This window comes from Vicugna pacos, chromosome 9, assembly GCF_048564905.1.
Source record: "Vicugna pacos chromosome 9, VicPac4, whole genome shotgun sequence".
NCBI classification, from domain to species: Eukaryota; Metazoa; Chordata; class Mammalia; order Artiodactyla; family Camelidae; genus Vicugna; species Vicugna pacos.
In genome coordinates this window covers 3,580,660-3,594,728 of record NC_132995.1, presented here as the reverse complement: position 1 = coordinate 3,594,728, position 14,069 = coordinate 3,580,660, and the positions used below count along the sequence as shown (strand labels likewise).

Here is a 14,069-nt window from a genome sequence, read left to right as displayed (position 1 = left end):
TCGACCAAGGGAAAAGTGGGGGGTAGGGGGGCAGGGGGGCAGGGAAGGGGGTATCCAGGGAGGTAAGCCTGCTCATCTCATCCTTTATCTCGCTCCCTGCCCTCACCAGCTGGCGCCCATGGCCGCCCTCTGACCCCCTCCCCGGCCGCAGCCTCCTCCTCGCCGCCCCCTCCCCAGCCCCGGCCCCGGGCCCCCCACTTCTGCCTGCGCGGTGACCTCCCCAGCCGCCGGCACGGCCCCGCCGCCGCTGCCCCGGTGGTGGCCCACGGCCCCCCGGCTGCCCGTGGTCAAGCTGGAGTCGCTGAAGCGCTGGAACGAAGAGCGGGGCCTTTGGTGCGAGAAGGGGGTGCAGGTGCTGCTGACGACGGTGGGCGCCTTCGCCGCCTTCGGCCTCATGACCATCGCCATCAGCACCGACTACTGGCTCTACACGCGCGCCTTCATCTGCAACACCACCAACCTCACGGCGGGCGACGACGGGCCCCCCCACCGCGGGGGCAGCGGCCCCTCCGAGAAGAAGGACCCCGGCGGCCTCACCCACTCGGGCCTCTGGAGGATCTGCTGCCTGGAAGGTAGGGTGGGGCGGGCCCTGCCTCCCCCCCCCCCCCCGCGTCGGAGCGTCCCCCCCCCCCCCCCCCCCGAACCGCCCGGCTTCCCGGGGTCTCCACCCGGCGGCCTCCTTCTCCAGCTCCTTCCCGCTCCTGCCCACACCCCGCCACCCCCCTCTCGAACTTTCCACTCTTCTCTGCACCCCGGCCCTCTTCTGAACACCCCCCTCCCCTCGACGCTCCCTTCCAGTCTCTGCACACTCGCCGCGCCTCCTCCACGGGGAACCCCCTCATGTCCCTTCCCTTCGTCCGCGGGAAAGGCCCCTCTCCTCCCCTCCTCCACCCCTCCGGGTGCCTGGCCTCCCTACACGCGGGGCGCCCTCTACCCCTCCTCCCCTCTCCCCATTTATCTTGACACTGCTCATGCAGGCACATGGCGTCTTCTCTCCCCACATCCCACCTCGGGCCCCTGAGTGCCCCGACCTCAGATCTCATTTTTGGCTATTCCTACCCTAAAACGGCATGCCCCATCTGGCCATAACCCATGGCCCTCTCCTCTTTTCTCTTTGTGGCTTGTCATCCCGCAGATCTCCTTGTCTTGCTTGCCTCTACCCATCTGGCCCCCCGTCAGGATCTCTCCCAACCTCCCGTCCTGGTCCTTGTCCTCCTTCGTCCTTTAGATGGCTCTGTTTCTTCTTCCCTCCTCCCATGCCTGCCTTGGACGTCTTCCTTCTTCCACACCTCGTTCCCTGACACTGAGGCCACCTCCTCTTCTAATTTCCATCTTCGTTCTTTCCCTTGGTCCTGCTCTGCCTCTCGCTGCCTCCCTCCCAGCTAGCTCCCTCTGCCTCCCATCTCCCCCACTTCTCCCCACTCCAGCCCTCTTCCTCTCAGCAGCTCCTTGGTCCCACTCTCAGCTTTGCCATTTCTTGACGCATGTCATGGGGCTGTTGGGCTGGGAAGCAGGACACCTGGGTTCCAGTCCTCCTGTGCATCTCTCCCTCGTGTGACCTTCCTGAGCCTTACAGTCCCGGTCTGCAACATGAAGAAGGGGGACCAGCCAATCCCAAAGCTCCCCTTCCAGGGTCAATAAGATGGAAATCCCTTCACTTCTCTTTTTCAGACCTCTTTTTTCCCTATTTCCCCCAACCCCGCTCTGTTTTGCTGAGTGCTCTCAATGAGCAAAGAATGTTATTATCTCATTTAACCCTATGGGTGGGGTGCCACCCTCCGGTTGAGGTTCAAGAAACCGAGGCTCAGAGAGGTTAAGCCACTTGCCCAAGGTCGCCCAGCTGTGACTGGGGCAGGGACAAGAGAACTCAGGTCTGATGGAGGCGATTTGTGGATACGCTTTGTCTGGAGTGTGGAGTGTTTAAAACTGAAACCAAAATTGAATCAGATGCCAACATTTAAAAATAGAGAGATTGCACATTGAAAAATCTGATTTCCAGCTTCTTTTGAACTAATGGAAGATCTGACAACCTGGAACTTGTAGTCTGCTGTGGCCAGAATTGGCTGGATTCAAGCAGCAATTTTGTCTTCAGATGAGGCATGGGGGTCTCCACTTCCCCACAGTCACCTCTGGTCCCTATCGCCTCACCCCCATCCACTTTTCTCATTATGTTACTCTCTTCCTTCTGTGCCTGTTTGACTTCATCTTTATTCCCTGGTCTGACGGAGCACCAGGCACAGAGCCAAGTGTGAGGCCTTGTGCATCCTGGAGCCCCTAGGACAGTGCGCAGCACAGAGTGATCATTCCATTTGTTCATCCCTTCCTTCCACGACCACTAGTTATTGAATTTATGTCAGTGCCAGGCACGTTCTTGATTCTGGAGTTACAGTAATGGAATGAACAACTACAACAAAGATCCCAGTTTTTCTATGTCTATATTCTAGAAGGAGAGGCAGATAACAAGGGAGATAAGTAAATGGAATATTTAGGGTGTTAGAGCTGAGTGCTAAGGAGGAAAAAGAGCAAGGCTGGAGACGGGAAGTGTTAGGGGTGAGCATGTGAAACTGGAGGTAAAAGAGGTTGAGCAGGTGATACCCAAGGGGAGGTCTGAAGGAACGGAGAGGTGCAGCCGTGCGGCTTCTGGAGGGAAGAGCTTCAGGTCGCAGGAACATAGCCAAGGTCCAGCAGCAGGAATGCGCTCACGTGTCTGACCACCAGAGGAGGCCGGTGGGGAGGAACGTGGTGGGAGGCGGAGTCACAGCGATAACACATGCTTCCAGGTCTTGGGACGTCATTTGCTCTCCACGTCGGAGGAATGACAGGAACTGGCTTACACGTTAAGGGGCTCGCTCTTGCTGCTGTGTTGAGAGGAAGGCAAGCAGGAAAAGGGAAAACGGGAGGTGGCTTCTTTGTGGTGGGAGCAGTAGAGTCTGGGTTCGCATTCAGAATGTATCCTGCAGGTGCAGCAGGCAGGAACTGCCGATGGGGCGACTGTGAGATATGGGACATGAGAGCGAAAAGAATCAGGGTGTCTCAAAAGCAGGGTTTCCCAACTCCACGCTCTGGACATTGGGGGTTGGATAATTCTGTGTTGCGATGGGGGATGGCAGAGGGAGAGGGGTCCTGTGCACGGTAGGGTTTTTATCAGTATCCTTGGCCTCTAGGTGCCAGCAGCATCCACCAGTGTGACCACCCAAACTGCCAACTGTCTCTAGACCACGAGTAAAGTCGCCCCTCAGTGACAGTCACTGCTCTAAGGCTGCGCACTGAGCACTGGAGAATATGGGGGATGGGGTGGGGTCCGTCAGATGAAACAGCTGATATTTTCTTGTATTTCTTTTATTTTCTCTTATCTGATCTATTATGAGGAGGGCTAGCTAGCACCAGCTCAGTTTTGGACATGTTAGGTTTAAGGTGCCTGTTCGGGGTATCCTCTAGGACAAGGCTCAGTCCAGCGAAAGCCCTGCAAAGTGCTGCACAGGCAAGACTTTGGGCTTCGGGGGGTGTGTGGTCTATGTCACAGCTACTCCTGAAAACAACCAGAGACAATGCGTGAGTGGGTGAGCGTGGCTGGGTTCCAATTCAACTTCATTTCCAGGCACTGATACTTGAATTTTATGTCATTTTCACATACCACAAAATACTCTTCCCTGACAGTTTTTCAATCATTAAAAAAAAAAAAAAAGAAACTCACTCTTCACTGGATTTGGCAGGCTGGGTCTGGCCCGTGGGTCGTAGCTGGCTGACCCCTGAACTAGGATGTTAGCGACATGCTCTTGGAGGCCAGAGTTCTGGGGACAGTCTGGGCTGGAGATATAAATTGGGGGGATCATCACATGTGGATGGATGAGGTCAACTAGAGAATGGGCAGAGACAGAAGTAAACTGAAAAATTAGTTGAAAGGCTAAAGCCTGAGTTAGTCCAGTATTAAAAGACAGAGAGATGGGGCTGGGGTGGTTATAGTTCAGAGGTAGAGCGCATGCTCAGTATGCACGAGGTCCTGGGTTCAATCCCCAGTACCTCCATTTAAAAAAACAAAAAACAAAAGACAAAACAGAAAAACCAAAAAAGGGAGCTGGGAAATGAGTGACCACAGAGGTTTTGGGAAAATAATGAGGTAAGTGGGTGTTCTGGGGGTCAAAGGAAGTGTGCTAAGGAGGGGCCAGCTTTATTGTTACTGTAATTGTCATCCGTGTGTCACTGAATGCTCACAATATCCCTGTGCACTCTGTAGAATTATTACCCCCATCTCCTAACAGTGGAAGACAAGGCTCAGAGAAGTGAAGCGACTTTCCTAAGTTCACACAGCTAATGCGCAGTGGAGTCTGAATTTGAATCTGAGTCTATTTTGTTTCCTAGGAGTCAGAGCAACACATCCACCAGCCTCCATTCCATCAGGGATCCAGGAGGGTAGAAACTGGTCCCCCTGAGCCATTGTCTCCTGAAGGTGCTGTGTCCCCAGGACACATCCTTCCTCATGTCCCTCCAAGTGTCTCTGAGAGACACAGTAGAGAGCAGTGTTTGGGATACAGACTCTGAAATAAAACTGACTGGGTACCTCCCGTCTACTGTGCCTGGAAAGGTGACCTTGGGCCATACATTAAGCTTCCCTGCGCTTTGTTTCCATCATTGGTAAAATGGGGATTCTAACAGCCCATAACCCACAGGGTGACGGAGGCGGTCAATGAGTTCGTATGTTTAAAGCATTCAAAAGGCCAGCAGGCACCGAGACAGGGCGAGCTTGTGTCGTTTACGTTCTGTTGCTGTTCTTCTTTTTATTAGGAAGTCACGTGACCAAGCCCTGTGCCTCCCTTCCTTGATAGCCTAGAAGTCCCCGCACTGCCCAGGAGAAATATCACACAAGCTGCGTGTATGATTTATTTGGTTTTAAGTTTTTTTGGTGGGGGGAGGTTATTAGGTTCATTTATTTATTTAATGGAGGTACTGGAGATTGAATCCAGGACCTCGTGCATGCTAGGTGTGCGTTCTGTGACTCAGCTATACCTCCCCCCCTGCATATATGATTTAAATGTTTCTAGTAATGACATTAAAACAAGTAAAAAGGGAAAGGTTCAATGAATCTAATTCAATGAATATAAATTATACAGTATAATGCATTCCTATGAAGGCTAGTAATATAGTTTATTTAACTGAGCAGAGCCAAAATATTATCATTTTAATATGTTATCAGTATAACAACTATTCATGAAATATTACACATTTTCCTTCATACTGAGCTTGAAATCTGTGTGCATATTTTACGCCCGCACCTCATCTCAATTGCCGCATTTCAAGTACCTGAGACCCAGGGCTAGGGGCATCCGTTTGGGTCTAGCCCCATCCTCAGGAAGTCTGTTCTAGGCTTCTAGAACCTGGGCGCACGGCCTGTTGATTCCTGCCAACTATATAAACTCTCTGTGCACAGCACTTTGCATGTCTTATTATCTCATTGAATCCCTCCCATTGCTCCAGGGGAAGGTATTATTATCACTCGAGTCTGCCAGAGCAGGAAGTTAAGGGCCTGAAAGGGAAATGAGTCAGCCACATGGCCACCCATGTGCGGGGTACAGTCCGCACCCCTTCTCCCCCCCTGCCGGGTCTGGGCTAGGCAGGCCCTGGGGGAGACTCGGGGACACATCTCCGCCATCCCTGCCCAGAAAGAGATTGTGGCCGGACCCTGAACCAGTCAGAAAACACACAGAGGCGTGCCTCATAACCCCCACGTTTTCTTCACTTGATGCTGTGTTTCACAGAACTCTTATCAAACCATATAGGGTCATATCACCATCCTCATTTTCCAAATGAGGATGTCGAGGCTCAAGGGTGTTCAAGTTCCCAAAGCCACGCAGCTGGGAAGTGGCAGCCCTGCATGTGAGTCCAGACATGGGATTCCAGAGCTGGCACTCATGGCCACCATTGCCTTAAAATATGCTCAGCTGCCTAAAATATGCTCACCTCTGGAGCCGGCCGCACTTGAGTCTCCTCCCCATGCCTTCATCTATGTGGGACTGAGCAATTTCTCCAGCTGCATGCCTCAGTCTCCTCATCTGTAAAGTGGGGATATTGTTACTGCCTAGCACCCCTCGAGTTTGTCTTGCATACTGAGTGTGTTAGTATCTGTCAAGTGCCTGGTGTGTGGTTAGCCCTCAGTAAGTCCTAGTTAACATTACTGCTGTCACGTCTAGTCTGTTGAGTCTGCATGCTGTGTACTTTCTATGCTCAATCTCAGTGAATTATCATTGATGATTGGAGGGAAGCACTATGACCCCATTCAAGAAAGGAGAGAAACTGAACGTACCCTCCACACCATAATCGATGTGCTGATGGATAAGCATTGGCTCTCAAAAGTGTATCTTCATTCATTCATTCATTCAATTGCTCTTTTTTTGAAGTGTAGTAAAATGTATCATCTCGACCATTTTTAAGAGGACAGACAGTTCAGTAGTGTGAAATTTATTCATATACTGTCTAATCTCCAGAACTACTTTCATCTTGCAAAATTGAAACTCTGTACCCATTTTCCCCCTATCCTAGCCCCTGGAAACCATCATTCTACTTTCTGTCTCCACGAATTTGACTGCTCTAGATAGCTCACAAAAGTGGAAACATACAGCATTTGTATTTTGTGACTGATTTACTTCACTTTGCATAATGTCCTCAAGGTTCATCAAGGTTGTAGCATTGTGTCAGAATTTCCTTACTTTTAAAGGCAGAATAATATTCCATTGTATGTATGTACCACATTTCATTTATCCATTCATGCATTGATGGACCCTTGGGTTGCTTTTGGCTGTTGTGAATAATGCTGCTATGAAAATGGATGTAGAAATATTTCTTAGAGACCCTGCTTTCAATTCTTTTGAGTATTTAACAGAAGTGGGATAGCTGGATCATATAGTAATTCTGTTTTTAATTTTTTGAGGAACATCTGTACTATTTTCCATAGCATCCCACCACTTTACATTCTCACCAACAGTGCACTCAAGTTCCACTTTATCCATATTCTCATCAACACTTGTTATTTTCTGTTTTGTTTGATTGGTTTTTTATAGTAACCATCCTAATGGGATGGCATCTCATAGATGTGAGATGGTATTTCATTGTTGTTTTGATTTGCCTTTCCCTAGTGATTAGTGATATTGAGCATCTTTCCATGTGCTTGTTGACTATTCAATCTTTCTTTCATAAAAATATTTATTAAGCACTTACTACATGCTATGCATTGTTGTAGATGTTGGGAAGACAGTGGTGAACACCCGTAAGCTTACATCCCAGTGGGACAAACTGCTGTGTGTTTGAATCCTGTTTCCCCTACCCATCAGCTGTGAATTGATGAACTCTTTTTATGTCTCTCTTTCCTCATCTGGACAATGGGTATACGGAGTGGTATCAACTGAACACTTAATTGTGTTCCAGGCAAAGTGCTAGGTCTTTATGTCTGGATTCAATGCTCACAACAAACCCCATGAAGTAGGTCCTATTATCCTTTTGTTGTAGGAAAGGGGACTGAAGAAGATTGGCCCAAGTAAGGCCAATGAGGTCACAGAATAAGGACATGATAGATTCGGGCTCCATTATCAAGCAGTGTGACTCCAGTTCCCCACGTCTGACCACTACATGACACTAATAACATTATCCGTTTCATGGGGCTCCTGGGAAGCCCTTAACAAATGTTAGCTCTTAGTGGGATTATTCACTGCCTTTTATTCCTTCTTTCTAGTTCTTTCTTTACCCTCATTTCTTTCCCTGTCATCTTGTCTCACATCTTCCCTTCTGCTATCCTTATATTCATTTGTAACTTCATTCATTTAACACGCATTTCTTGAGGCCTCCTTGCTGCCAGGCAGTGCTAGGGGCACACAGGAGTCAGACCCTGTGCCTTTCCCCTGCAGGAACTCCCAGCTTGCAGAGGAAGAAGATCATAAATCAACCCGATGCATGCTAAAAAGGGGAAGGGGCAGCACAGGTCGCTGCTGCACCCCACGGAGGGAACTAACCCACCCTGGGCAGGAAGTGTGTGTGTTTGTGTTGGGGGTGGGCGTGGAAGCTTCTTCAAGCAGGGGCCTGTGAGCTGCCCGCTTGCAAGGGTAAGTTTTTCATCTGTGAAGAATGTGAGTGGAATGTTCCACAGCTGTTGGGTTGAGGCCTGGAGGTTGGAAGGAGCCTGGAGAAATGTATTTATATTTATACTTTTTATATATCCGTCTCCAGCTATGTAAGGATGAGGGTTCTGGGCGGGAGGGAGAGGGTGAGACTACAGGACTCCCCGAAGGCACACTGCACCCTCTCGCGTGTCTCTGCTTCCTCCCACCACTCCATCTCCTCCCGGAAGATTCCAGGTGCAGCGCACAGAGAGACGGGGAATCCCTCTCCACACACGCCGCACTGAAGAAACTACAACCCCAGTGATCCACTGGGGCTACTCTCTCCTCACAATTGGACTCAAGACGCCATAGCGCCTGATGGGAAATGTAGTCCTCGCCCCCCGTGGCCTCTTCGTTTTCCCACTCACTCAGACTCAACTGGTTTCGCGGTGAAGGGTGCCTTGGCATTGCCAAAACAAACGCTTGCTTTCTTATAGAGGGAGAAACAGGCCAGAGAGACTGTGTCCCAGCTCAGGTTACAGGGCAAAGGTCCTTGTGTCCTTTTAGTGAGTATTGGATGGTTTTCTTTCTTTCTTTTCCTTTTCTCTTTTTTAGGGAAACTGAGTCCAGGGAGGTTGAAAGTTTGCCCCAGCTGCCCAGTCTCAGGAGCCAGGACTTCCCGCCTCCCAGTCAGCCCAGCGAGAGAAGGGGTTGAGGAGGGGGAAGGGTCTTTTCTCGCCGGGGCTTCCCCCACTCTTAAGCGCCCTCCCCTACCATCACCCCATCCTCCTCCAGGGTTGAAAAGAGGCGTCTGCGTGAAGATCAACCATTTCCCGGAGGACACGGACTACGACCATGACAGCGCGGAGTATCTGCTCCGTACGTGGGGGTCCCGGACAGAGTGGGGGAGGACTGGCCAAGCGGGAGGGGGAGAGGGGGCTGTGTCTCAGCACTTGGATCGACACACAGAGATGAGCTTGGCAGCCAGTCCAAGCCCAGATACTGAGATCCTCTGTTCTCCGATTGGCTCAGTGGTCTCTCTCCCGCCCCCTCCTCTCACCTTGGGGCGGGCCAAGGGGGGATCCCGGGAGCTGATTGGCCACAGTGCTGGCCTGGGTACGCACGGCAACTCAGTGCGGTGATTGGTTGTCGCGCTCTGGGCTGGGATTGGCCACTGCGCCCGGGGCAGTGAGGCAATCTGCGGCGCGGACTGGCCACTCGCGGGAGCGGGCGGGGAAGCCTGTGTTACGATTGGTAGCTACCCCGAGAACGCGGCAAATCCCGAATTATGATTGGCTGCGGCCTCAGCCAGGCTCAGAAATCGCAAAATCTGGTTTCCTGGGGTTTGGGGTGGGGGCGGTAGGTGGAAAGGACTGCAGAGAGGGGGAGAAACAGGGAGAGAGAAAGCGAGAGCGAGAGAGAAGAGAGGGAGAAAGAAAAAGGAGAAACTCAGGGCTACAGATGAAGCCAGGCAGAAAAGGCGGGGGACAGAGAGGGAGAAGGGAGAGAGGAGGAAAGGACGAAGAGACGAAGGCAGAGAGCAGGGGCGGGGTGAAGAGCAGAGAATCTGGAGAGAAGGATGAAGCCTGGCAGGAAGAGGGGCAGCGGGGAGAGAGATGTTTAGAGTTGACAGAAAGAGGATCTGGAGAAAGGAAAGAAATGCGCAGAAGAGACGAAGGAAAAGAGCGTGAGAGAAGGAAAAAGAGAGAGGGGAGGAGGGTCCACAGAGAAATAGAAAAGTTCAGAGAAAAAGAAGAGAAGGAGAGTGACTAGAGAAATAAAAAGGAAGGCAAATATGCCAGGAGAGAGAAAAAATAAAGGAAGAAAGAAAAGGACAAAGAAAGAGAGAGGCAATCAGACCAAGAAATAGATTTTAAAGAAAAGAGAGAATGAAAAGAAAGGAAAGGACCAGAACATAGGCACAGGCAAAGAGGGAGAATTGGAGAACTAGCGAGAGAGAAGCGGAGACCAAGGCAGGCAGGAGGCGCCGGGCGCCGAGGTGCAGGCGGCCGCGTCTGACGCCCTGGATCCCACCCCTCTCTCTCTCCCCCTCCTCCTTTCTCCCCCTAGGGGTCGTCCGGGCCTCCAGCATCTTCCCCATCCTCAGCGCCATCCTGCTGCTGCTTGGGGGCGTGTGCGTGGCGGCCTCCCGGGTCTACAAGTCCAAGAGGAACATCATTCTGGGCGCAGGGATCCTGTTCGTGGCAGCAGGTGAGAGGCAGAGGGAGGGGGCGGCCCACCTGCGTGCGCACACGTGTGCGAGTGTGCGCGCGCGCGCGCCTGCAAAGCCACCCAGCCCGGGGCGCTCCCTGGGGCCTGAAGCCTTCCTAGGCTCTTCCCAAGCTCTGTTGCCACCCGCTGGGCGAGGTAGGTGTCGCCTTCGCGCGATCTTCTGGGGGAGTGAACCCAGCACAGACTGGCGTCTGGCGCGTAATCGGGGATGCCTGGAGTTAAGACTCCAAAGCCCGCGGTCCAGGAGACGGAAGGGGAGGAGCTTTGGACAGAGGGTGGGGCCTTGTGGCAGAATTGCGATCTTATAGATAGAGAGGCGGAGCCGGCACTGGAGGGAGAAAGTGATTTGGATGCAGATGGGGAGTGGTCTGCACTAGGGGGCGGGGCCTCGTGGACCAGGGTGTACGCGAGAAGGGGCTGGTTCTGCGAAACCACCCAGACCAACTCCAAGTGAGGCATGGCATTAAGGGGCAAGACCCCCTTTCTACTCGAAGTGAGTAGTACTGGGAAATTCCAGGGGTCAGAGCCTTTTTGAAGGGGTGGAATCCAGAGGAGAAGGAGGATTTAGCATAAAGAGCAGGGGATTCTTTGGAGGTGGATCAAGATCTGCAGGGGGTGGGGCTTGGAGAACTCCAAAGGAGGGACTAGCTACACCTGGGACAGGGGAGGAGCCTGGACTCGGCGCTCAGAGGGTGGGGTTTGGCAAACTGGAGAGGGGGCTTAGAGTAGAAAGGAGATCAGCATAGGGAAGGCCTAGAATAGACGATAATCATGAAAGAGCTCAGATCAAGAGTTAGGGCCTAGAGAGTCAGAGCAGGATTACCGCATTAACAGTTCAAAAGAGCAAAGGGCGAGCCCTAGGGGAAACCAAGATGTATAACCTTAAGAGTGGAGTTAGACCAATCAGGATAGGGCCTGGAAACCCTGATAAGATCATCTTATCAAGAGCAGAGTTTAGGCTAGCCAGGGCAGGGCCTGGACCATCTGGGGAGGAAATTAGACCATCCAGGGTGGGATCCAGACCATCTGGAACGTGGCCTAGGTTACCTGGGGGTGGAGCCTAGGTCATCTTGGGGCAGAATCTGGATCGTCTAGGGAGGAGTTTAGAACATCTAGGGCAGGGCTTTGGAGATCCTGGAGGGGTCTGGACCATTAAGGGAGAGCCTGAATCATCTGGGGTGGACCCCGGGCCAGCTGGGGCAGAGTTTAGACCAGTCAGGGTGGGCTTTAGACCAACAGAGTAGGACATGAATTAGCTTGGAGATGGGGCTTGGACCATCCAAAGCAAGCGCTGGTGCCCTTTGGGGAGGGGCCTGGGCCAGCTGGGGAGGAATTTAGACCATCTAGGGCGGGGCCTACCACCGGGTGGTGGAGCTTAGACCAATATGGGGCAGGGCCTAGGCTGGCCAGGTTGGGGTCTGGACCATCTGGGGCGGGGCCTAGACCTTAACGGGGAGAGCTTAGACCACCATGGAGCAGGGCCTGGGCCAGACGGGGCGGGTTATGGACCACCGAGAGGTGGTCCTTGGATTATCCGGGGTTGGGCCTAGCCCATCGGGCCGGCGGGGACAGGGACCGGGCCAGGGTGGCCTCGAGGCTCCCGTTTGACCGTCCCTGCCCAGGCCTGAGCAACATCATCGGCGTGATCGTGTACATCTCGGCCAACGCGGGCGAGCCGGGCCCGAAGCGGGACGAGGAGAAGAAGAACCACTACTCGTACGGCTGGTCCTTCTACTTTGGCGGGCTGTCGTTCATCCTGGCAGAGGTGATCGGCGTGCTGGCCGTCAACATCTACATCGAGCGCAGCCGCGAGGCGCACTGCCAGTCTCGCTCGGACCTGCTCAAGGCCGGCGGGGGCGCGGGCGGCAGTGGCGGGAGCGGCCCCTCGGCCATCCTCCGTCTGCCCAGTTACCGCTTCCGCTACCGCCGCCGCTCCCGCTCTAGCTCCCGCTCCAGCGAGCCGTCGCCGTCGCGGGACGCGTCTCCCGGCGGCGCCGGGGGCCCGGGCTTCGCCTCCACGGACATCTCCATGTACACGCTCAGCCGCGACCCGTCCAAGGGCAGCGTGGCCGCGGGGCTGGCGAGCGCCGGTGCCGGCGGCGGGGCGTACGGCGGCGCGGCGGGGGGCGCGGGGAGCGGCGGCGGCGGCGGGGCGGGCGCCGAGCGGGACCGCGGGGGGGCGTCCGGCTTCCTCACGCTGCACAACGCCTTCCCCAAGGAGGCGGGCGGCGGCGTCACGGTCACGGTCACCGGGCCGCCCGCCGCGCCCGCGCCCGCACCGCCCGCGCCCGCCGCGCCGGCCCCCGGGACCCTGGCCAAGGAGGCCGCGGCCTCCAACACCAACACGCTCAACAGGAAAACCACGCCCGTGTAGGGGCGCGACAGGGGGCGCCGAGGGGGGCGTGTCCGGGGCGCGTGCGCGGGCGCGCGTGCAACGAGGCTGCCAGGGGTCGGGGGCGCCCCCCTCCTTCCCCGTGAGCGCGCTGGAGACTGCTTGGCCTTCCCCCGCGCCCCCTCCCCGCCTCTCGGGCGTGGGGGAGCCCCCCCACCCTCCGAATCAGGGACCCCAAGGGAGGGGAAGGGAAGGGAAGGGAGGGGGCCGTTGGGAGGGAGCGTCGTGTTTTATTTTTTTGTGGGTTGGGGGAGGGGGGAGGGCTGTGGTGTTTTTTGCAGTTTGAGATGTTTTCTTTTTAATGTTTTGCTGTGTGCATGTGGGGGCGGGGCAGGAGGAAGGGACTCCCAGCCTAGCCCAACTCCTGGAGAGGGGCCCAGAACACATGAATATAGAGTTATACCTACAAACTATATATATGCTGTATATAAATAAGTAGAAAGGTAAAGAGATGGGATACAGAAAGGCAAAGTGACTACGGGTGGACGTGGGCGTTCATCACTTCTTCATTCATCATTCCACAAGGGTTTTATTAAGCACCTGCTATGTACCAGGATGGCACTAGGGAGGGAGCATAAAAAAGCACACAGAGGGACTCGTTCATTCACTACCAGCAATTTAATTGTGTACTTACGAACAATTTATTTGGGTACTTATGTGCAATTTGTTTGTGTGCTAGGCATTGTGGAGAATGCTGAGCCCACGGAAGGGAGGAAGACAAACAGGGTCCCCAAAGTCCTCAGAGAATTTACATCTTGTGCACAAGGCAGACGTTCATCAAAGAACTGTGTTCATAAACAAGTTACAGTTAAGACAAAAGAGGAATTAAAAAGGTTCCAAAATGCTCCATCAGGGAGGCTTCACCCAGTTTAAAAGGAAGGGATATTTTAGCTAACACTGAAAGGATGGCAGGAAGCCAGCCAAGTGAAGCTGGAGGCAAGGGTCTCAGCCAGAGAACAGGATATGCAAAGCCCTGGGGCAGGAAGAGTTTCCGGAGAAGACGCCTGTATGTTGTGTGAGCTAGGTTCAGATGGAAGATGAGGCTGGAGATGTAGACAGGGCCAGACTGCCCAGGGACTTGTAGGTCAGAACAAGAGTTTAGGTTTTATTCTGAGGGCCATGGGGAGCCATGGAATGGCTTTAAACAGGATCATAACATGAATGATATACAAAGGGAGGCAAGAACTCAGAGACAAAGGTGAGAGGCAGAGGTGCACTGAAATACAGCATCAAACACAAGTACTGGCCCTTAAAACTCACACTCTGTGAAGGGAAGCAGATAATTACACAAATACTGAAGTGTAGGCATGGTGTCTGGTGTGCAGGAGAAGCACTGGGAGTTTGAAATTCATGTTTCACTC

General features: G+C 53.5%; 1 protein-coding gene and 1 long non-coding RNA gene across 2 annotated transcripts; one reads left to right on the top strand and one right to left on the bottom strand.

Moving 5' to 3' along the window:
- Positions 1–279: 279 nt before the first annotated feature.
- CACNG8 (calcium voltage-gated channel auxiliary subunit gamma 8) lies at positions 280–12,729 on the top strand. The gene is made up of 4 exons (XM_072968742.1): positions 280–572; positions 8,880–8,963; positions 10,155–10,295; positions 11,939–12,729. The coding sequence occupies exons 1-4, from the start codon at positions 395–397 to the stop codon at positions 12,688–12,690; spliced, it is 1,155 nt and encodes a 384-aa protein (XP_072824843.1). The 5' UTR covers positions 280–394; the 3' UTR covers positions 12,691–12,729.
- LOC140698415 (uncharacterized) lies at positions 3,322–3,805 on the bottom strand. Its single transcript, XR_012076200.1, has 2 exons — positions 3,695–3,805; positions 3,322–3,529 (listed from the first exon to the last, which is right to left on the bottom strand). It is a non-coding gene; the product is annotated as an uncharacterized lncRNA (long non-coding RNA).
- Positions 12,730–14,069: the final 1,340 nt, after the last annotated feature.